The sequence below is a fragment of the Oncorhynchus mykiss genome, chromosome 19 (genome assembly GCF_057628025.1).
Source record: "Oncorhynchus mykiss isolate SJ-2025 chromosome 19, ASM5762802v1, whole genome shotgun sequence".
In the NCBI taxonomy this organism is placed as follows: domain Eukaryota; kingdom Metazoa; phylum Chordata; class Actinopteri; order Salmoniformes; family Salmonidae; genus Oncorhynchus; species Oncorhynchus mykiss.
The window spans coordinates 57688343-57713107 of NC_143040.1; the positions used below are offsets into that span (position 1 = coordinate 57688343).

Below are 24765 nucleotides of genomic sequence, written 5' to 3' on the forward strand. Positions count from 1 at the left end.
TGTGTAACTGATAGATGCACACACACACACACACACACACACACACACACACACACGTATGTTTCTGTAATGTCTTTTTTCATTGTCGGACCACAGCAAAACTAGCTGTCGACCAATGAGGATCCTAATAAATAAGTACAGTAAAGAAGAGTAGAGTACAGTACATAGTAGACCACACTAAAGTGGAGTACACTAATGTACTGTATTATACTGTACTCTACGAGACACAACCATTGAGCAGCACATTGAGAATGAAGGGAAGGCCCTCCAGTGGATTGTTGAGAAATGTGGGAACAGGTATCATGTCCTCAACAATGAGAACAGGGAAGAACTGCTGAAGATAAAGGAGATGGTTTCAGGAAACAGAGGAGGAAATTATGAGATAACGAGAAAGAGACTAGAGAAGATAGAAGGGAGAGCAAAACAGAAACTGATGAAGGTGCAGAAACAGAATGGGTGTGTTTCTGTCAGTCTCTGTTTTGCAAATTTGGATTATTCAACTGTGTTGCTGTGCAGCACCCATCAGCTACAGTGATGCAACACACTAACCTGCATAGTTGCATGTAAAACTAAAAGCTGCTCACCAGTAGCTTTTTGAGAGTCTGCAAAATCATGCAAAATGCAGGTTTCTTTAAAGAGAGCAGACTTGAGTGTCATAATACAGGATGATCTTTGTTGTTATTGGCCCTCACTTATCAAACAAGATCTGAGTGTAAATGAGGAAATCAGACTTGGTTGTTTGTGTACACACAACTAGAGATTAACAGAATTACACTCCCTCATATCACTACATAACGGGTAGACCACTGCTGCATAATCAACTTTTTGGTGAGTGTGACACAGTAGAGCAGACTGTGTGAAGGTAAACATGTTAAGCAGCACAAGAAAAGAGGGAGGGGAAGATGTACAGATGATAAAATGCCATTTAGGTAGAGATGATCTTGAAGACACAGGAGACTTAAAAAATCACAAACACAAACACATGTCTACCATTGACATTCTATGTATAATAAACACCTTTAGAGTGAAATCTCTCTCTCTCTCTCTGACAGGTGACTCTCGCCATCTCTCATAGCTGAGGATAGTGGTTCTAGGAAATAGATAGTGGGACGAGTTCAGCAGGAAACACCATCCTGGTCAGGAGTTTGACCTGACGACGACTACTCAGTGCGCCAAGAGACAGGGAGAAGTAGCAGGGAGGCAGATTTGTAGAGGAGATGCCTGAGCTGGTTAAACAGGAAATAGTGCTCAGTGTGTCCCGAGTGGTGCAGCAGTCTAAGGCACTGCATCTCAGTGCAAGAGGTGTCCCTACAGTCCCTGGTTTGAATCCAGGCTGTATCACACTGTATCACGGACGTGATTGGGAGACCCATAGGGCGACGCCCAATTGGCCCAGCGTCGTCCAGGTTTGGCCGGTGTAGGCTGTCATTGTAAATAATTATTTGTTCTTAAATGACTTGCCTAGTTAAATAACGTTTTTTATTTTTTTTTGTGTCCTCCAGGACCCCACACTCTCTTGGTCATAGGAGTCGATGATTCATCATATGACTCCATATAACACTTTTGTGTTTTAGCCAAATGAAAAGGACAGGTACTCAAATTTCAAGAAGAGGTGGAGGGCAGTACCAGCAGCAATAAGGAGAACAGGGAGCAATCAGTTGTTTCCTCCAGAAAGTGAGTATTATTCTGGTTAATCCTGTAACAGAAATGTTTGCAGCAAGTGTGTTACATCATTTCTTTCTCTACTGTCCACTCCTCAACTCCTCTCCATTGCATTGGATTTCGTTTTGAAGGCATACCTATGATCGAATTGAGAGTTTGAATATAGGACATGTTATGCAATGTTAAAACTTGTTCATAACTATACAGTATATACTTAAGGATTTCTCCAAACATTGTTTTCATACAATTCTACTGGTCATTATGTGAAAGAAAGATCTAACTACAAAAAAGTATCCCTGAAGGTGTTGTTGTGTTGTTCCACAGTGTGTGGATCAATGCCAATAAGAAGAGCAGGGAGCCATCGGTTGCTTCCTCCAGAAAGTGAGTATTATTCTGATTAACCTTGTAACATTAACCAATGTAGCAATTGTGTTACATCATGATTTATTTTGTTAAACAAATCAGTCATCTCCTCTTCTTGTGTCCTCTCCTTCCTTTCTCTGATCAGACAGTGAAAGCCAGCTTAATGAGCTTCCACCATATTGTTTTTAATCTAAAGTATTTCCTGTTTTTATGAAAAGGAGACAAGGTGACAACAGACTGTTTTCTTTTCTCCTTAAATTGCTGTTTTCCTCTTTTGACGGGAATCGTAGACTTTAGCTCATACACAGTTTCAAATAAACAGCTCCTTCCAGCATTCCTGTCTACCTTGGTAAAGCACATCTCTCGCTGACTTACCCCATGTTAGATTTACATGTTCCACCACCTCCCCATCAACCCAGCATGGAAGAAAAAAGAACATGTGTCACGCCCTGACCATAGTTTACTTTGTATTTTCTATGTTTTGATTGGTCAGGGTGTGATCTGAGTGGGCATTCTATGTTTCATGTCTTGTTTGTCTATTTCTATGTTCAGCCTGATATGGTTCTCAGTCAGAGGCAGGTGTTCGTCATTGTCTCTGATTGGGAACCATATTTAGGTAGCCTGGGGTTCACTGTGTGTTTGTGGGTGATTGTTCCTGTCCTGATGTCATTGTTCTGTGTTAGGATACACAAGTATAGGCTGTTTCGGGTTTTGTTAAGTTTATTGTTTTGGTAGTGTTTGTGTTTAGTGTGTTAATTCATTAAACATGGATTGCAATAGACACGCCGCATTTTGGTCCGACTCTCCTTCTCATACAGAAAACCGTTACAGAATCACCCACCACAAAAGGACCAAGCAGCGTGTCAACAGGCAGGAGCAGAGCGAGGAGATGCGCAATAAGGATTTCTGGACATGGGAGGAAATCCTCGACGGGAGAGGACCCTGGGCTAAACCAGGGGAGTGTAGCCGCACCAAGGTGCAGCAGGAGAAGGAACAGAGGCAGCAGCAGCAGGAGCAGCAGCAGCTGCAGTGGGAGAGGCTGCACCACCTGGAGAAATGGACATGGGAGGAAGAACTGGACGGTAAAGGACCCTGGGCTCAGCCTGGAGAATATTGCCGCCCCAAGGAAGAACTGGAGGCTGCGAAAGCTGAGAGGCGCAGATATGAGGAGGCAGCTCGACGTAGCGGATGGAAGCCTGAGAGGCAGCCCCAAAAATTTCTTGGGGGGGGGCTAACAGGGAGTATGGCTACGCCAGGTAGGAGACCTGGGCAGACTCCCTGTGCTTACCGGGGGGCTAGAGAGACCGGACAGGCACCGTGTTACGGGTGCGGTATATTCCAGCTCCGCGTGTCTGCCGGGCTAGATTGAGCGTCGAGCCTAATGCCATGAAGCCGGCTCTACGCAGCTGGTCCCCAGTGCGTCTCCTTGGGCCGGTTTACATGGCACCAGCCTTGCGCTCGGTGTCTCCGGTTCGCCTGCATAGTCCAGTGCGGGCTATTCCACCTCGCCGCACTGGCAGGGCGACCGTGAGTATTCAACCAGGTAAGGTTGGGCAGGCTCGGTGCTCAAGAGCTCCAGTGCGCCTGCACGGTCCGGTTTTTCCAGTACCACCTCCACACCCCAGCCCTCCGGTAGCAGCTCCCCGCACCAGGCTTCCTGTGCGTGTCCTCGGCCCAGTACCACCAGTGCCAGCACCACGCATCAGGCCTACAGTGCGCCTCGCCTGTCCAGCGCTGTCGGAGCCCTCCTCCTCTCCAGCGCTGTCAGAGTCTCCCGCCTGTTTAGCGCTGTTAGAGCCTTCCTTCTCTACAGCGCTGCCGGAGTCTCCCGCCTGTTCAGAACTGCCAGTTTGCAAAGAGCTGCCAGTTAGCATAGAGCTGCCAGTTAGCATAGAGCTGCCAGTTAGCATAGAGCTGCCAGTTAGCATAGAGCTGCCAGTTAGCATAGAGCTGCCAGTCTGCAAGGAGCTGCCAGTCTGCAAGGAGCTGCCAGTCTGCATAGAGCTGCCAGTCTGCAAGGAGCTGCCAGTCTGCAAGGAGCCGCCAGAGCTGCCAGTCTGCAGGATGCAGCCAAAGCTGCCAGTCTGCAAGGAGCCGCCAGAGCTGCCAGTCTGCAAGGAGCCGCCAGAGCTGCCAGTTAGCATGGAGCAGCCAGGGCCGCCAGTCAGCATGGAGCAGCCAGGGCCGCCAGTCAGCATGGAGCAGCCAGGGCCGCCAGTCAGCATGGAGCAGCCAGGGCCGCCAGTCAGCATGGAGCAGCCAGGGCCGCCAGTCAGCATGGAGCAGCCAGTCAGCATGGAGCAGCCAGTCAGCATGGAGCAGCCAGTCAGCATGGAGCAGCCAGAGCAGCCAGTCAGCATGGAGCAGCCAGAGCAGCCAGTCAGCATGGAGCAGCCAGAGCTGCCAGTCAGCATGGAGCAGCCAGTCAGCATGGAGCAGCCAGAGCTGCCAGTCATCATGGAGCAGCCAGTCAGCATGGAGCAGCCAGAGCTGCCAGTCGACCAGACTCTTCCAGATTTGCCAGTCGACCAGACTCTTCCAGATCTGCCAGTCGACCAGACTCTTCTAGATCTGCCAGTCGACCAGACTCTCCCAGATCTGCCAGTCGACCCAGTCGACCAGACTCTTCCAGATCTGCCAGTCGACCAGACTCTTCCAGATCTGCCAGTCGACCAGACTCTTCCAGATCTGCCAGTCGACCAGACTCTTCCAGATCTGCCAGTCGACCAGACTCTTCCAGATCTGCCAGTCGACCAGACTCTTCCAGATCTGCCAGTCGACCAGACTCTTCCAGATCTGCCAGTCGACCAGACTCTTCCAGATCTGCCAGTCGACCAGACTCTTCCAGATCTGCCAGTCGACCAGACTCTTCCAGATCTGCCAGTCGACCAGACTCTTCCAGATCCGCCAGTCGACCAGACTCTTCCAGATCCGCCAGTCGACCAGACTCTTCCAGATCCGCCAGTCGACCAGACTCTTCCAGATCCGCCAGTCGACCAGACTCTTCCAGATCCGCCAGTCGACCAGACTCTTCCGGATCCGCCAGTCGACCAGACTCTTCCGGATCCGCCAGTCGACCAGACTCTTCCGGATCCGCCAATCGACCAGACTCTTCCGGATCCGCCAGTCAGCCAGGATCTTCCGGATCCGCCAGTCAGCCAGGATCTTCCAGAACCGCCAGCCAGCCAGGATCTGCCGGATCCAACCACCTGCCTGAGCTTCTTCTCAGTGCTGAGCTTCTTCTCAGTGCTGAGCTTCTTCTCAGTGCTGAGCTTCCTCTCAGGGCTGAGCTACCCATCTGTCCCGAGTTACCTCTGTCCCAAGCTGTCCCTCTGTCCCATGTTATCATTGTGGTGGGTAACCTATTTAGGGACGTTTAGGAGGGGGATTAAAACTGTCATGGAGTGGGGTCCACGTCCAGCGCCAGAGCCGCCACCGCGGACAGATGCCCACCCAGACCCTCCCCTATAGGTTCAGGTTTTGCGGCCGGAGTCCGCACCTTGGGGGGGGGGTACTGTCACGCCCTGACCATAGTTTACTTTGTATTTTCTATGTTTTGATTGGTCAGGGTGTGATCTGAGTTTCCTTGTTGTTCCCCAGTGAGTGGAGATGGCAGATCTGATACCCTCTTCTCTTGGAAGCTCTGGATACAGCTCCCACACAACTACCAGCATCTGACCACTGGTTTGGATCACATAGTTCTGGAACCCTGCCCCTTGAATCTAGAATGGTCTCTCTGACTTCCATCTGAGTGTCTGACTTCAGAGGCCAAAGAGGATTCAAGGAGAAGCCGTGGAGTACTGCGGGTCACTCTGATGTCACTCCATACATTGGGACATGACATAATAAAGATAGATTACATCTGACACTTAACAGAACTGATGGAAAAGTTTGAGAATTACATGCAAAAATTCACTAACAGATGATCAACGTGATACGTTGTAAACTCTTTATTATTGTGTAGTGTAATGCTCATCTAGGGACCAGCACTGATAATTAGAATAAGGTTAAATGTGATGGTAAAATGCATCTGACTTGTGTATTAGATGTTTTAATATTGACATTTCTAGCAGAGGAATAACATACTGCAACAAGTGTTATGCACAGAATTGATCAGTGGTATCAATAGTTTTCATAAAAATCCTTATTTCAGGAAGCTAGTCTGATAAGAGGGACCAACTATGGGCCATGTTGCATGACATAATGAGGTGTTTGTAGGTGAGAAGTTCAGGCAGAAATATATATTTTTACGGCTTTAATTGGCATTTCATGTTATAGTGAATACTTTGACAGTACCAATGTGTCAGTATGCATCACATAATGGTTTCTTTAGGAGAAATGTAACAGCTACTTAAATAAGTAAATCCAACCAATTTAAGTTCAGAAAAGTATTAATGGCTTAAATTGAAGTTGAAAGGAATTGGATGGAAAAACATAACATACATATTTGCATCAGGTCTAGAAATCATTAAGAACAGAGAAGGTCTAGGTCATAGGCTAGGACTTAGAGGAAAGAACTAGTGAAACAAATGGAACTGTGCCACAATGACTTGTCACCCTTGATAAGTCAAGTAAGTCAAGTAATCTTCCCATTAAGGAGGACCAATGCCACATATCACCATGGTGTCATGAGTGCCACTGTCAAACGTTTTGGCCGAACAACAAGACCCTTTGGGTTGTGCCGTGGCGAAGATCTTTGTGGGCTATACTCGGACTTGTCTCAGGATGGTAAGTTGGTGGTTGAAGATATCCCTCTAGTGGTGTGGGGGCTGTGCTTTGGTAAAGTGGGTGGGGTTATATCCTTCCTGTTTGGCCCTGTCCGGGGGTGTCATCGGATGGGGCCACAGTGTCTCCTGACCCCTCCTGTCTCAGCCTCCAGTATTTATGCTGCAGTAGTTTGTTATATCTGGAGTACTTATCCTGTCCTATCCGGTATCCTGTGTGAATTTAAGTATGCTCTCTCTAATTCTCTCTTTCTTTCTCTGAGGACCTGAGCCCTAGGACCATGCCTCAGGACTACCTGACATGATGACTCCTTGCTGTCCCCAGTCCACCTGGCTGTGCTGCTGCTCCAGTTTCAACTGTTCTGCCTGTGACTATTATTATTTGACCATGCTGGTCATTTATGAACATTTGAACATCTTGGCCATGTTCTGTTATCTCCACCCGGCACAGCCAGAGGAGGACTGGCCACCCCACATAGCCTGGTTCCTCTCTAGGTTTCTTCCTAGGTTTTGGCCTTTCTAGGGAGTTTTTCCTAGCCACTGTGCTTCTACACCTGCATTGCTTGCTGTTTGGGGTTTTAGGCTGGGTTTCTGTACAGCGCTATGAGATATCAGCTGATGTACAAAGGGCTATATAAATAAATTTGATTTGACTTAATTCATAACGGTAATAATAAATCCTGAATTCAAATTATTAGTCAAACTAGTAAAGTTAAGGTTAATTATGTTTATAAAAGGCACTCAGTCCTGCATCAATTTGAATAATATTTTGTAAAAATATATAAAATAAATACCTATGGCCCCTTTTTCTCAGTGTGGGCTTTACCGTCTTGGCCATCAGTCTCTTACGTCAGCTATTAAGACTTCAAATAATGTCATGGATGTTGTTGAGGTTTTCCCATGTCAATTGCTTGTCATACCTTATCATTTATAACCTATAGGGGGCCTTAGTTCTAGGATCTGTGACTAACGTAATACCGATTTGTAAAACAAGATATACTTTTACACAAAAGAGCCTTTGTGAGATAAGTAGGGCGGTCTGGAAGCAGCTCAATGTGGGTGAGTTTACTCCAAAGAACTCAATGCTAGACTGCAAGACTGAGTTTTCCATGAGAATATTCATGAAATACATATTTGTACACAAATGACCAGGATAAGGGTTCAAACTCACTCACTCCGTCTCACGTCTCACACTTACTCTGTCTTACTCACTCCATCTCACTCACACTCACATGACTCTTGAATGAACCTGATTTAATTGTCCACTAAAGACTAATTTGCAGGCATACAGAAGGTCCAATGAGATAGGTAACATAAGGAGACTAAAGAGATTACCCATAAAGTACTAAACCCTAACTTCATTTTCAGGCAGATCAGTGGTAGAGACTAGTTACAAAGGGAAGCAACATGACCGTCTGTTTGGCACGGTGGTGCTTGTTATTAGACTACTCCCTACAGTTGCTCCTTTGAAAACAGTAATGCTTCTGGTAGCTCCCTTAGCGTCCATCCACTGCCTTAGTATTTCAGTCTACGTGCGTCAAGTCAACCCTACTTTCAAAGATACTACACTGACAGCCACAGAGCACAGGAACCATTTCTACATGATGAGATGAATTGATAAAAGATTCAATTTGAGCATGCAACACTACCGGCATACATTGCAGTCTAATCTCAAGCAAGTCAGGAAGTGTTTTGTACGATACAGAACAAAGTTGCTTGCCTTCCAATGACGTGCGATCTGCCAGATCCAATGACCCAGTCTCCAGTCTGTCACTGTTTGTTCTCAGCCAGTAAATTTGCTGCCTCATGGACCTGTCTGTACTCAGCACAGTGGTTGAGTGACTACACACTGTGCCTATAAGTGCAAGTACCACTGGTGCCTCAGGGCACTTCAAACTAGCCAACACCCCATTCCAGAGAGGTTAACTAACACATTCACACCTTCATGCTGGAAGCTGAACAAAGTAAACAGACAGTAAACAGACAAACAGAACAATAATATACCCTGTTCATCTGCACTCCTTCGCAATAAAACAGTAACCAAAACAGCAAATTATAACCAAAGACAATAATACTGTGAGATGATTTCTTGTCATCAGTGACAACTCCTTTCAGAACCCAACTAGGTTCTAAAGTCCAAGAGCAAGAGGTCCTTTCATCCACATCTTGTAGAGACACAGCAGACCTAAAAACCTGTACTGAGAACCTTTAAAAAAAACAGTTGTTTAGTTCAACTTGAAATCTTCAAAACATCTCAAGCACTAAAAGCTAAAGGGTTTGTGAGAAATTAGTCACCCTTCCTCTCCTTTACAAGCATAGTAAAAGAGCCTCATAACTCTCCAACCAGGTTCACAGTTCTTGGCTTGTTTATCTCTCATGAGTTTTCTCCTTCTGCTCCCCACTGGGGCCATTGGGCGGCGGCTTGTTGCTGAAGTTCCAGTCGACAGGGTTGAGGAGCTGCATGGTCTTCTTGTGCGTCCAGATGGGGTTGATGATCACTGTGAGCAGGGCCAGGCCGGTGTAGAAGAGGATGCGCTGGGGCAGAGCCACGTACATGTTCATCTCCCCCCAGTGACTCCAGCTAACCCACCACATGTAGTACGTGAGCACCATGCGGCAGTGGAACATGTGGATCATCACCCACTGGTTGGCCTTCCAGAAGAGCGTCCTCGCCCAGCCAGCCTGGAGGGGAGAGAAGACAGATACTTGTACTGATTGGGCAGGGGATAAAGACTGTCACAGTGTTTGGGGTCGTCGTCATCTATAACGATGTACAGTGCCTTCAGAAAGTAATTAATATAAAATGTCTTGAGTCAACAAGTATTCAACACCTTTGTTATGGGAAGCCTCAATAAGTCCAGGAGTAAAAATTAACATAATAAGTAGCATTTACTCATTCTGTGTTCAATAATAGTTGTTAACATGATTTTGGAATGAATACCACATCTCTGTACCCCACACATACAGATCAAATAAAATGTACTTATATAGCCCTTCTTACATCAGCTGATATATCAAAGTGCTATACAGAAACCCAGCCTAAAACCCCGAACAGCAAGCAATGCAGGTGTAGAAGCACAGATAATTGTAATATTGATTGGAGCACGGTGAAGTTATTAAATCAGGCTTTGGATGGTGTATCAATAAACTCAGAGAATACAAAGATACAGGCATCCTTCCTAACTCAGTCGCCAGAGAGGTAGGAAACTGCTAAGGAGTTTCACCATGTGGCCAATGAGGATTTTAAAACAGTTACATAGTTTAATAGTTGTGATATGAGAAAAGTGAGAATGGCTCAGCAACATTGTAGTTAGTCCACAATACTAATCTAAATGACAGAGAAAAAAAAAGTGAAGACTGTACAGAATAAAAATATTCCAAAACATGCATCCTGTTTGCAACAAGGCACTGCAAAATATGTGGCAAAGAAACAAACCTTTTCTCCTGAAAACAAAGTGTTATGTTTGGGGCAAATCCAACACATCACAGAGTACCATTCTTCATATTTTCAAACATGGTGGTGGCTGCATCATGTTATGGGTATGCTTCTCATCGGCACGGACTAGGGAGGTTTTTTTGTTGATAAAAAGAAACAATACAGCTAAGCACAGGCAAAATCTTAAGAGGAAAACCTGGTTCAATCTGCTTTCCAACAGACACTGGGTTGACAAATTCACCTTTCAGCAGGACAATAACCTAAAACACAAGGCCAAATCTACACTGGAGTTGCTTACCAAGATGATATTGAATATTTCGTCCTCTCACTGTCAACTGCATTTATTTTCCAGCAAACTTAACATGTAAATATTTGTATGAACATAAGATTCAACAACAGACATAAACTGAACAAGTTCCACAGACATGTGACTAATAGAAATGGAATAACGTGTCCCTGAACAAAGGGGGGGGGGGGGGGCAAAATCAAAAGTAACAGTCAGTATCTGGTGTGGCCACCAGCTGCATTAAGTACTGCAGTGTATTTCCTCCTCATGGACTGCACCAGACTTGCTGTGAGATGTTACCCCACTCTTCCACCAACGTACCTGCAAGTTCCCGGACATTTCTGGGGGGGGAATGGCCCTAGCCGTCACCCTTCCAATCCAACAGGTCCCAGATGTGCTCAATGGGATTGAGATCCGGGCTCTTCGCTGGCCATGGCAGAACACTGACATTCCTGTCTTACAGGAAATCATGCACAGACCGAGCAGTATGGCTGGTGGCATTGTCATGCTGGAGGGTCATGTCAGGATGAGCCTGCAGGAAGGGTTCCACATGAGGGAGGAGGATGTCTTCCCTGTAACGCACAGCGTTGAGATTGCCTGCAATCACAACAAGCTCAGTCCGATGATGCTGTAACACACACACCGCCCCAGACCATGACGGACTCTCCACCTCCAAATCGATCTAGCTCCAGAGTACAGGCCTCGGTGTAACGCTCATTCCTTAAACGATAAATTTGAGACAAAACCGCAACTCGTCAGTGAAGAGCACTTTTTGCCAGTCCTGTCTGGTCCAGCGACTGCGGGTTTGTGCCCAAAGGCGACATAGTTGTCGGGGATGTCTGGTGAGGACCTGCCTTACAACAGGCCTACAAGCCCTCAGTCCAGCCTCTCTCAGCCTATTGCGGACAGTCTGAGCACTGATAGAGGGGTGTTCCTGGTGTAACTAGGGCAGTTGTTGTTGCCATCCTGTACCTGTCCTGCAGGTGTGATGTTCGGATGTACCGATCCTGTGCAGGTGTTGTTACACGTGGTCTGTCACTGCGAGGAAGAGCAGCTGTCCGTCCTGTAGCGCCTTCTTAGGTGTCTCACAGTACGGACATTGCAATTTATTGCCCTGACCACATCTGCTGTCCTCATGCCTCCTTGCAGCATGCCTAAGGCACGTTCTCACAGATGAGCAGGGACCCTGGGCCTCTTTCTTTTGGTGTTATTCAGAGTCAGTAGAAAGGCCTCTTTAGTGTCCTAAGTTTGACCTTAATTGCCTACCGTCTGTAAGCTGTTAGTGTCTTAACGACCGTTCCACAGTTAATTGTTTATGGTTCATTGAACAAGCATGGAAAACAGTGTTTAACTTATTTGGGGTAGGGGCACTATTTTCACGTCGGGATGAAAAGTGTGCCCAGAGTAAACTGCCTGCTACTCAGGCCCAGATGCTAGGATATACATATTATTAGTAGATGTGGATAGAAAACACTCTGAAGTTTCTAAAACTGTTTGAATGATGTCTTTGAGTATAACAGAACTCATATGGCAGGCAAAAACCTGAAAAAATACAACCAGGAGGTGGGAAATCTGAGGTTTGTAGGTTTTCAAGTCTTAGGCTATCTAATATACAGTGTCTGTGGGGTCATATTGCACTAAGGCTTCCACTAGATGTCAACAGTCTTAAGAACCTTGTTTCAGGCTTCTACTGTGAACTGGGAGAGAATGAGAGCTGATTGAGTCATGGGTCTGCCAGAAGGCCATGTGCTCAGTCAGGCGCGCGCCCGTGAGAGTTAGCTCCGTTCCCTTTCATTTCTAAAGACAAAGGAATTATCCGGTTGAAACATTATTGAAGATTTATGATAAAAACATCCTAAAGATTGATTATATACATCGTTTGACATGTCTCTACGAACTGTAATATAACGTTTTTGACTTTGTCTGGACCTAGTGCCTGCGCATTTGGATTACTGTACTAAATGCGCAAACAAAAAGGAGGTATTTGGACATAAATGATGAACTTTATCGAACAAAGCGAACATTTATTGTGGAACTGGGATTCCTGGGAGTGCATTCTGATTAAGATTATCAAAGGTAAGTGAATATTTATAATGCTATTTCTGACTTTTGTTGAATCCATAACATGGCGGGTATCTGTATTGCTTGTTTTGGCGTCTGAGCGTGGTACTCAGATTATTCCATGGTGTGCTTTTTCCATAAAGCTTTTTTGAAATCTGACACAGTGGTTGCATTAAGGAGAAAAATATATTTTATTCCATGCATAACAGTTGTATTTTCATCAACATTTATGATGTGTGAATTGATGTAGCTCTTTGCACTTTCACCGGATGTTTTGGAGGCAAAACATAATGCGCCAATGTAAACTGAGATTTCTGGATATAAATATGAACTTTATTGAACAAAACATACATGTATTGTGTAACATGAAGTCCTATGAGTGCCATCTGATGAAGATCATCAAAGGTTAGTGATTAATTGTATCTCTATTTCTGCTTTTTGTTACTCCTCTCTTTGGCTGGAAAAATTGCTGTTTTTTGTGTCTAGGTGCAGACCTAACATAATCGCATGGTATGCTTTTGTCGTAAAGCCTTTTTGAAATCGGACACTGTGGTGGGATTAACAACAAATGTATATTTAAAATTGTGTATAATACATGTATGTTTGAGGACATTTAATTATGAGATTTCTGTTGTTTGAATTTGGCGCCCTGCACTTTCACTGGATGTTGGTCAGGTGGGACGTTACCCACGTACCCTAGAGAGGTTAAACCCTTTACAATTAAGATCTGTGAAGTTATTTGGATTTTTACGAATTATCTTTGAAAGACAGGGTCCTGGTTTCTTTGTTTGCTCAGATCACATTTTTAATAAATCTTAGAACTTTTCTTCCACTGACAGAGTATTGTGTGTAGACCGATGACCAAAAGTTACAATTAAATCTATTTTAATGCCACTTTGAGAATACTTTCTTTGAGAATTCCTTATAGGCGTTGCAGTGATGAGACAAGACTGTAACTACTAATTGGATACCACAACATTTGGGAGAAAAGGGAGAAAAAATAATAAGTAGACCCAAGTCACATGAGATTTCACATGTCACTTCGGGATAGGCGAAGGTCGAGACCTTCTGAAACACAACCCAACCGTACTGCTTCCTGACAATGCTCACTTAACCCAGAAGGCAGCCACACCAATGTGCTACACCTGACAACCGTGTCAGCGTGCACTGCACCCGGCCCACCACAGGAGTCGCTAGTACGCGATGGAACAAGGACATCCATGCCGGTCAAACCCTCCCCTAACCCGGACGACGCTGGGCCAATTGTGCGCCACCCCATGAGTCTCCAGGTCACGGCCAGCTGCGACAGAGCCTGGACTCGAACCCAGAATCTTTAATGGCACAGCTAGCACTGCGATGCAGTGCCTTAGACCACTGCGCCGCTCGGAAGGCCGACTAGGGTCTATTTCTGCCTAGAAATTCCCCTTTCTCAAAATGGCCATCTCTACATTCATCATCACTGCAAATCATGTCAAGGTGCTGGTCTCAGTGTTGAGTACGTAAACAGAAAAGGGGAATTGAAATCCATCTGTGCTTTTTATGTCTAGCCCACCAGTAAAACAACTGAACTATAAGAAAATGAATAAGCTTACAGTACAGTGTCACAAATGGAGTCAATCAACAAAACAGTAACATACTGTAAAGACAATATGATGAAAGGCACCAGACAGACACAAACACTCCTTTACCTTTAGTAACATCCAGGAGATGCAGGTGAAGGGTGTGCTCATCTCCAGTAGTAGAGTGACCATGGGCAGGTAATGTCCTAGTGAGTCCCAGACCACCGCCCCAGCAAACCCTGACAGGGCAAAGAAATGATGGGCGGCCAGGGGAAGGTCGAAAGCCCTGAACACCACACTGGAGGCATGCAGCGCCACATTCTCAAACAGAAAGAAGCCTGTGGCTGTGAGCACAGTGAACCAAGACCAGTCCTCCTGACCTCTGACCCTGTCCCTGGACACGGCCGACTCCTCGGTCAGCGCCCGTAGGCCCGCCACCGTGCTCTGGAGGCCGAACGCGGCCCGTGTGGCCGCCAGGTTCCAGAACACCTTCTCCTTAGCCAGCAGAGAGCGGTAGGTCTGGGAGAGAGCCATGGACACCAGGTGGGAGAGGACGAACACAGCGGTGTAGAAGGCAAAGCCCAGGCCGATGACCTGGAAGCGAAGGCCCCAGGAGAAGTAGCCCGGACTGGGGTCGCCAGGGCCCTTGAATGCCGGCAGGGTGCTGGCCTGCTCGGAGGTCATGTTGGTTTGTGTGAGTGGATGGATTGTCTGTTGAAGGTCTCACAGTTGAGTGACCCTGTGATCACTGAAAAATCTCATGGGTTAGTCATCAACCACCCTGCAACAGGAATTAAAGCCCAAAACACATTAGTCAATGTTCATAAAATAGTTACGACATGCCAACATGTGCTAGATGGCGTTAGAAAATTACTCTCTATACGTAGCCAAAAACATGATCAGTTATTGATGACCCAGGATTAGTGATGTCGGTGTGTTAACTTCCGTCTGTTTGAAATAACACCGAGGCACAAGACGGGAGAAGTGAGTGAATTCACATCTTATTTCGTTTGACAGACGATAACAGATATCCCCCCCCAAAGGAAACTCGTCTGACCATGGTGAGTCAAATTAAATGAAATCTGATAAATGCAACAACGTGGCTAAATCAGTTAGATACGTTGTTAGATGGTAGCGAAAAAAGGAGACCAGTTTACTAAAATCTGAAACAGTACACAATTGTTGACTGTAACATTGTTCCACAATTGCGATACCTTTGGTGCAACATTGTTGCAGGCTGTTTCTCAACTGTATCAGAACAGAATGTACTGACACAAAACAAACGGCTGTTTGTGTCTAGTCATCGCCATATATGACTTGTCATCGCCATTGTAGCAATCAGTATTTTTTTTGTCCTACAAAGCATAAAAATGTGTTACCTTATTTGTTCATTATTGGCAAACATCAGTGTGTACTCTGTGAAATCAAAGATATTCCATCTGATCAGCAACGGGTTTGTTATCAATTTGGTCTTCTTCTTCGGTGGGGTTTATCGGCAGTTGTCATCCAACGTTATGCTGCATTACCGCCACCTACTGTACTAGAGTGTTGGCCAAAGACAGGAAGAAACTAAATTCTACCTGTCAGCCCCGTTGCTCTTAAAAAATCTAACAAAATATTTCAGACTATATCTAATGATGTTCTACTCAATATACTATTTAAACTAATTTCATGTATCCCCTTCTCCCTCATACTAGAGCTCAGCCTCTTTTTTCCCTCTGATACTGCCCACACTGTAGCAGTACATGCTCCATGGTCTCTGTTTCCTGGTAATAATCACACTTTCCTGTTGGATGCTTTCCTATCACATTTAAGGTTTTATTCAACCGGCTGTGTCCCACCCTTAATCTTGAAAAAATTGCCTCCTTTCTTCTGTTCCGTCCTGCAGTCCTCACCTCCATGACTTTCCTCTGTACTTGAAATAAATGCCCGCCTTAGTATCTCTATTCCACTGCTCCTGCCATCTCTGCATCATTACTGTCCATATCAGGCTTTTTGCTTCTACCTTGCTCATTGAAACTACATCAACAACCCACCTACTAAGTGCTTGTTGAGTCAGTACATCAACAGCCTCGTTCCCCTCCACCCTCACATGTGCTGGGACCCATGTAAATCTTATCTGTATACCCATCTGTCTAATCCTACCATGGATTTGTAGCACCTCATAAAGCAGGTCTTGTCTGCTACGTGACCTAAAGGACTGGAGACTCATTAACACTGCACATGAATCAGAGCAAATAACTTATCTGTCTGGCTTGACTTCCTCCACCCACTGCAAGGCCAACAGTATGGCCATCATCTCAGCCGTATATACAGCCAGATGATCTGTAATACGTTTCCTGACTGACACCCCACATTCCTGCTCTACAAATGCTGACCCAGTACGTCCTGTCCTTGGATCTTTCTGTGTAAATGGCCACAAAATCCTGAAACACAGTATCCAGTACATCTCTTAAACAATTCAGATGGATCAACACCCTCCCTATCTTTCTATAGTCTCTCCAATACTTCTAGATCAACTACTGGGGGTTGGAGTAGCCATGGTGGATTTACAGGAATAGCTACCGTTGGACTAAACTCCCTTCCATTCAGTCCCATCTCCTTCGCCTGGGTTTTACCCACTCACCCAAAACTCGTATTCTGTCTTCGCTCATGTTCCCAGCATGCATGTAAAATCCCTTTCGCAGGATGAGACACCCCATGTCCCTGTAGGTTGACCCAATAATTAATTGCCAGCTGCTGTCTCCTAATCTGCAATGGCATATCCCCCATGTAGTGCAGCCACTGGGATCAATTTGGTCGCTAGCAAGAAAACAGAAAATCCCACCCTATGAGTTTCCCTGCTCTGCTATTGGTCAACACTACTCAGGCAAGCATATGACTGTGTTTCTATTGGCCCTGGCAAGAAAACAGGAAGTCCTACCCTATGAGTTTCCCTGCTCTCCTATTGGTCAGCACTACTCAGGCAAGTGTATTACTGTGTTTCTATTGGCCCTGAGAACACCATGTTATTAATCCCTAAATCATGTGGTGGCATCTCATCTACAACGTTTGAGGTATTGTTGTCATATAGGTCAGTAATTAGTGAATTATTGAATTACACTGTCGCAGCCTGTTTACTAGTTTAAATGGAGTGAAGAAAAGCAAATAATGGAACACCACCCAGTCCCTGTTTTTCATCAAAAAATTAATTGATGATATCAGCAATGATTAAACTACTTTTAAGAGGCAAAATCTTCAGTGTTAATTTGTCAAATGTTTGTAAAAAAAATAATTGCAGTTGTGATGTGTTTAAAATAACAGAGATAAAAAAAAAGAACAATGACAAAATCAGTAAGCATTTCAACATATCAAACATATATAAATGCATCTTTGCTAAAGAGGTGAATAAATACAAATATCAATGTAACAGTGTCAATACAAAAAGACAATGAATAAACAAATCATACATTCAGTATCAGTATTTTGCATGCTATCATAAGTTTATCAAAATAACCCGAACAAAGTAACAAATTGATAACAAAACACAAGTAAAAGCCCCAAAAATGGTTTCAGTGAGGCATATATCATATATTAATATATTTATTATATATATTTCTTTACAAATAAATAATATTTGGCATTATATTCATCCTCACTATAGATATGATATACAAGAGATGAAAATAGTTTTTCGCTAAATAACTACCTTTTGAATTTGTCTAGTCATTTCACTCCGAGATCCAGGAAGTGGTGTATCAGTGTGTAATCGTCGTGTTTTCTCCACAATGTTGCCAAGAAAAAGACCTCTCATAAATAATAGTGTTCCAAAGCAGATAGACAAAACAAGGCCAAACAAGTCGTGTGGCCATCGATGAAGAGGAACGGTCCTAGTCACCGATGAAACATGTTGGGGAAAGAGGTAAAGTACAGTAGGTGGGTGTTCTACATTTGCTTAAAGAATATGGCAGTTATTTTTCTGCTGCCTTCATTAGAATGAAACTAAAATCAAATGTAAAACAAACTACATGCCACATTTACCAGGGACTTTGTTTCCCTCTGAATTCATACCCAATGAGCAGTCATTTTACACCCTCAACCGCACCAGCTGACACTATGTCCCATAGACATTTGACTTGATTTGATTAAAGCCTGGAAAAACACAGGATCGCATTGTTTGGCTGGTTATAGCTGAATGACTGGAACTGTCTGGTTGTGTGTGTTCTGCAAGGGTTACCCATTTGGACATACAGTGGAAATAATATGTGGGCATGGAAAGGATATGGGGTAACAAATCAAGGGGAAACAATATTATAAATCCCATGTTAAAATAATTATACATTAATAACTGAAAAAAGAACTTGGGCGCCATCTAATGGACTAAATTGGCACTGTTATACTTACAGGTAAAACAAATGTAGGCAGTTTACCCTAAAAATATCTGGCCTCAGGTTAACCAACAGTAGAGAACCAATGGTTGTCTGTGGCAGGATTGAGAATACGATATTAGAATATGGCACAATTTGTTATTCTATAAATGGCACTGGTAGTGGTATGTATAAAATGTAACTCTACAATGAGTAATTCAAATGCAGAGCACAGAACAAATTCTTCTCATAAATAGAATGGTAGTAAAATATATGCAGCATGCTTTTCAATACTGAACATCCACTATAACTCCTCCGATCTGCCTTGTACATTTTTGTCTTCCACTTTTTATTTCCTCGACCTTTCAAACACTCATCAAACAGACATAAAACTAATTGTAAAAAAAAGAAGTTATGCATGAATATGCTGCTAAAGCCATTGTGGTTAGATTGAATCTGAGCTTTCAATCTGAGTTGCTAGCTCTCTGCCTGGGCTACTTGTCATATCTTAGGCCATGTCACCATTCATAATGCTTCTATGAGTATTGAGGGTTGTCTGGATGGAATCCAACTGGAAATGGTACTGTAGAGGAGGAACCACCAAAGTAGAGGACAGCTGTCCCATGAAGGCAAACAAGAGAGAAGGAGAAGGGAAGTTACAATATTTGGCACACACTCATAAAAGCAAACGCACACTCTTGCACGCACACACACAAACCCCGATGAATTTGCATATAAGTACACACATACTTCGGTCATTTCAGTGACACACTGTAAAATAAGCATAGATCATGTCAGAGTGTGTATCCTCCAGGGATGCCAGGGCTGATATTGAGACAAACCAGATCTATATAAGCCATACAGTGCTGTGATCACCATGTACTTTACCCTGTCATCTTCAACAGTAGAGGCAGTAGAGTACAATCATCAGCACTTTTGCTTCCAAGGACCTTTGAGGCTGTCTGGTTGATCTTTCCAAGGACCTTTAAGGGATGTCACTTACATAAGCCCCATTTTCTCTGTCATCACATACTACAGTATATGAGAAAAGCCCACCACCACTGTCAGATTCTATAACTACAGAACAGCCTTGCAGCATGATGGAACATCGGTTAGACTTCAAAGCAGAGATCCCAGCCTCCCCTATGTCAGCATGTGTCCGTGTGAGTCCTTCTCTGCCACTGCTACATGTCTGTCTGCGTACAACTGTAGGAACAGCAGGGGAACATCGCTAACCTGCCAACACAGATCCTGGCTTCCTGCACGACAGACAATGGTGCACTGCAGCTACAGCACTGTAATTTTGGCTAGGTTGGTTCCCTCCCTCCAACGATATGACATCACATCACTCAGATAGATTTATGCAGACAGAAGCCAGAATGTTTCTACTTTCACACTTGCTTAATCTACACTAACTAGTCATGATACAAAATTAAGCCATGAAAGAGAAAGATAACTGATTCAAATGAGGTAAAGATGAAATTATATGATCTTGAAAGAAAATCCAACCCTTTTCTGTATCCTGCAACCAACTGTGATATGCTGCATAACAAGTCATAATGTCCATCTGATTTGTGTTGTTTCCAAACATCTATAATTGAACTGACCCCCAGGACAAGGCTACCAAAACATAATATTTTAGGATGACAGAGATAACAGTATGTGTGTGTGTGTACATGAGTGTGTGTGTGTGCACATGTGCGTGTGTGTCCCACACTGTGACTGTCGAACCACTAAGGGGGTTGGGTCATGTCTCTACGGAGCGATAGACGAGTGGACTTGGAGACGCGGTGACCCTCCAGTCACCCCATGTTTTTGAAGCCGTCAACAAAGTGCCACAACAAGACCGTTCCTCCAACACAAACAGGACACAAAGGGACTCCAGTCTGCTGAAAGGTACTGACTGCAATATAACGAATCTCTCTCTCTCTCTCTCTCTCTCTCTCTCTCTCTATATATATATATATATATATATATATATATATATATATATATATATATATATATATAAGCCAGGTGTGGGCAGCCTATTAGCAAAACTAAACTATCATCATTTTCTCAGTCACAAAAATAGATATTTCAGACTTGAGCTGTATCAATTAGCTAAGAGAGTGCTACTATAAGTGTTGCATTGATTGTTTAACCAGTACTGGATCAACTAAATAAAAAGCAACCCCACTGACTTGGTTCATAACCACCACAGTGCATAGAATCAGAAAAATAATTTCCAAAAGTGCCCCTCAAATCAACACAAGGCATCTCTCACCCCAACAACTCTAGCTCTAGGTCTTTTCAGGCCTCCTAAAGCATCTTATGGGAACTGATCCATACCCTGGTCACTGCCATTCTCCATCTGATTATTACCCAGGGACCCTACAGACCCCTCAACTCCTACATCACATAATCATATTAGGCCCCTGGAGTGCATGTCTGAGCTGTGAGAGAGGAAAATAACCCCAGTTTAACAATGACTCATATTCCCTACAGTACCATCCAGACACAAGAGAACAACTCAAGTCTCTCCAACTTCACATTTGTCATGTCTTTGCTATCAGCCGGGGATCAAAAAGCATTTATTCTTCCCTCGTATCTCTTCACTCTGGGACTGTTTTACATTATTACCTTGTAACAGTTACCTTTTGGAGTAACCATTACAAGGTAATAAATAACGTGATACAGTCCCAAACAGTCACACACTGCGCGTGTCTGGTAGATAATCAACAACAGATAGCTTTTTTCTCATCAATGAAAATGTCACAAAATATGTCACACACAGAAGTACTTTTTTGATGCGACATGAAATGTAGGAATGGAGAGACGAGGTGAAAAATCAACCATGTGATTAAGAATACTCATTTCCTCTCTTGCAATTCTAATACAACAATACTGTTGTGAACTTTGTACATTTCCCTTTGAAAATCTGAGAATTATAAGAAGTGCAAAAGTGCATTATTCTACGTATCTATTTGATCTAAAGAACTATGCAAACATTCCACAGCATTTCTTCCCCCACTGCAATGATATTATGTGAAAAAATGTTTTTTGCATGTTGTCTGCTTCAAGTAAATGTTGTTACGTGTGAAATGTCAACAGTATCGGGAACTCTAGGGGATAGTCTGGAATGGAGAAAGGTAATGAGCTTGATTCAGAAATCTTTAAATAACATTTTCTACCATGAGGCTCGCTTGAACCTTTGACTGCTACCTGACTAGGTAGAAAGCTGCATTTTCCAACATTGACAACATTGACCAAACCAGAGCTTACTGTGACTTCACAAAACAGAGGTTTCAGAAGGGATGACTTGTCCCTTGGTCAGAAGCTACAGTGTGGTATGCACAGTTGAGGTATTTCAAGCACTAGCACTTTCAAGTAGGTTCACTTCAATCATGCTGTGTGATTGTTCGCTTATGAGCAAAATTGGAAACAAACGTAGGATAGTTGCAGGGGTTTCCAAGAGTTGGAGTCATCCATTTGTAACTGGGTTTGCATTCTCTCTAGTTGCCGGTAGGTTTCAAAGATGAACTTTGCACATTTTGAAAAATACAGACTTACCGTTCCAGGATGATTCAATGAGAGCTTTTGGAGTTGTGTATTCCATCATGGGACACTATTAAACAAACAATAACAACTCATGGGAAAACCAAGGAGAAGATAAACCAATGAAGAATAAATTCGTATGTATATACACAGTACCAGTCAAACGTTTGGACAGACCTACTCATTCAAGAGTTTTTCTTAACTCTACTATTTCTACATTGTAGAATAACAGTTAAGACATCAAAACTATGAAATAACACATATGGAATCATGTAGTAACAAAAAATGTTAAATCTAAATATATTTAATATTCTTCAATGCAGCTACCCTTTGCCTTGATGACAGCTTTGCACACTCTTGGCATTCTCTCAACCAGCTTCATGAGGTGCCTTGTTAAAAGTTCATTTGTGGAATTTCTTTCCTTCTTAATGCATTTGAGCCAATCAGTTGTGTTGGGACAAGGTAGGGGTGGTACAGTATACAGAAGAGAGCCCTAATCAGGCCTTTATGGTCAAATTGCTCTAAAGAAACCACTACTAAAGGACACCAATAAGAAGAAGAGACTTGCTTGGGCCAAGAAACATGAGCACTGGACATTAGACCGGTGGAAATCTGTCCTTTGGTCTGATGAGTCCAAATTTGCGATTTTTGGTTCCAACCACCGTGTCTTTGTGAGACGCAGAGTAGGTGAATGGATGATCTCCACATGGAGGAGGTGTGATGGTGTGGGGGTGCTTTGCTGGTGACACTGTCTGTGATTTATTTAGAATTCGAGGCACACTTAACCAGCATGGCTACCACAGCATTCTGCAGCGATACACCATCAGTTAGCAACATGGCGCCGACAGACATAGTCGTCTCGCTTTGCGTTCTTAGGAAACTGCAGTATTTAACGTATTATTTCTTACACTGTTACCCCAGGAAATCTTAAGTCTTATTACATACAGCCGGGAAGAACTATTGGATATAAGTGTAACAGCTGTTGGAAGGAGAGGACCAAGGTGCAGCGTGGTACGTGTTCATACTTTTATTTGAACTGAACACTGAAATAACTAAAACAACAATGAGAACGAACGAAACCGAAACAGTTCTGTCTGGTGCAGACACAAAAACTGAAAACAACTACCCACAAAACACAGGTGGGAAAAGGCTACCTAAGTATGGTTCTCAATTCTAGACAACGATAGACAGCTGCCTCTGATTGAGAACCACACCCGGCCAAACACACACAAATAGAAAACATAGAACATAAAACATAGAATGCCCACCCCAACTCATGCCCTGACCAAACCAAAATAGAGACCTAAAAAGGATCTCTAAGGTCAGGGCGTGATAGTAACCCCCCCCCCCCCCCCCCCCCGAAAGGTGCGGACTCCGGCCGCAAAACCTAAACCTATAGGGGAGGGTCCGGGTAGGCGGCTCTGGTGTGGGACGTGGACCCCGCTCCCCCTTAGGCTTGGCCCACTTAGTTGGCACCTCGTCGCCAACCCCGGACTGGGACCCTCACAGCGGGCCTCGGACAGGAGGGCGACTCTGGCAGTTCCGGACAGGAGGGAGACTCTGGCAGCTCCGGACAGGAGGGAGACTCTGGCAGCTCCGGACAGGAGGGAGACTCTGGCAGCTCCGGACAGGAGGGAGACTCTGGCAGCTCCGGACAGCAGGGAGACTGTGGCAGCTCCGGACAGGAGGGAGACTGGCAGCTCCGGACAGGAGGGAGACTCTGGCAGCTCCGGACAGGAGGGAGACTCTGGCAGCTCCGGACAGGAGGGAGACTCTGGCAGCTCCGGACAAGTGACAGGCACAGGACTCACCAGGCTGGGGAGACACACAGCAGACCTGGTTCTGGGAACAGGCACAGGACTCACCAGGCTGGGGAGACACACAGACGTACAGACGTACAGTTTCTTAACACATCGCTTCAATAGAAACAAACATCTCTCTGGTAAGAAGAAGGGCGGTGGTGTATGCCTTATGACTAACGAGTCGTGGTGTGATCATAGCAACATACAGGAACTAAAGTCCTTTTGTTCACCAGACCTAGAATTCCTTACAATCAAATGCAGACCGCATTACCTACCGAGATAATTCTCTTTGATTATAATCACAGGCGTGTTTAACCCCCCCAAGCAGACACCTCGACGGCCCTGAAAGAACTTCATTGGACTCTATGTAAACTGGAAACCACATATCCCGAGGCTGCATTTACTGTAGCTGGGGATTTTAATAAAGTTCATCTGAAAGGCTCCCTAAATTGTATCAGCATATCGAATGTGCGACCCGGGCTGGCAGCATTCTGAATCATTGCTACTCCTCCCTTGCCCTCCTTTCGGCAAATCTGACCACGACTCCATTTTGTTGCTCCCAACCAATAGACAGAAACTAAAACAGGAAACGCCCATACTCAGGTCTGTTCAACGCTGGTACGACCAATCTGATTCCACGCTTCAAGATTGCTTCGATCACGTGGACTGGGATATGTTCCAGATAGCCTCAGACAACAACATTGATGTATACGCTAATTCGGTGAGCGAGTTTATTAGCAAGTGTATTGGTGATGTTGTACCCACGGTGACTATTAAAACATTTCCCAACCAGAAACCGTGGATTGATGGCAGCATTCGCACAAATCTGAAAGCGCGAACCACTGCTTTTAATCATGGCAAGGCATCCGGAAACATGAGCGAATACAAACAGTGTAGCTATTCCCTCCGTAAGGCAATCAAACAAGCTAAGCATCAGTGTAGAGACAAAGTAGAGTCGTAATTCAACGGCTCAGACACAAGACGTATGT

The 24765-nt window shown here is 44.4% G+C and overlaps 1 protein-coding gene across 6 annotated transcripts; it reads right to left on the reverse strand.

Moving 5' to 3' along the window:
* Positions 1-5960: 5960 nt before the first annotated feature.
* LOC110498052 (protein CLN8) lies at positions 5961-17917 on the reverse strand. Of its 6 annotated transcripts, none has more exons than XM_090211451.1 (4): positions 16718-16954; positions 15471-15631; positions 14221-14839; positions 5961-9431 (listed from the first exon to the last, which is right to left on the reverse strand). In XM_090211451.1, exons 3-4 carry the CDS (start codon positions 14773-14775, stop codon positions 9117-9119), a joined length of 870 nt encoding a protein of 289 aa, XP_090067577.1. In that variant the 5' UTR covers positions 14776-14839; positions 15471-15631; positions 16718-16954; the 3' UTR covers positions 5961-9116. The 6 variants fall into 6 exon arrangements, with proteins under 6 accessions (XP_090067577.1, XP_021430287.1, XP_090067576.1 ...); XM_021574612.3 differs by having other exon boundaries at positions 14221-14872; XM_090211450.1 differs by having other exon boundaries at positions 14221-14872; positions 15471-15626; positions 16718-16883.
* Positions 17918-24765: the final 6848 nt, after the last annotated feature.

What these genes read in the sequence shown, in the direction of transcription:
- LOC110498052 (XM_090211452.1), bottom strand. Translation starts at nt 14,775, where the DNA reads ATGACCTCCGAGCAGGCCAGCACCCTGCCGGCATTCAAGGGCCCTGGC. An exon ending in TCTCCTGGATGTTACTAAAG is followed by an intron (nt 9,432 to 14,220) that starts GTAAAGGAGTGT and finishes TCTCCCCTCCAG; the next exon opens with GCTGGCTGGGCGAGGACGCT.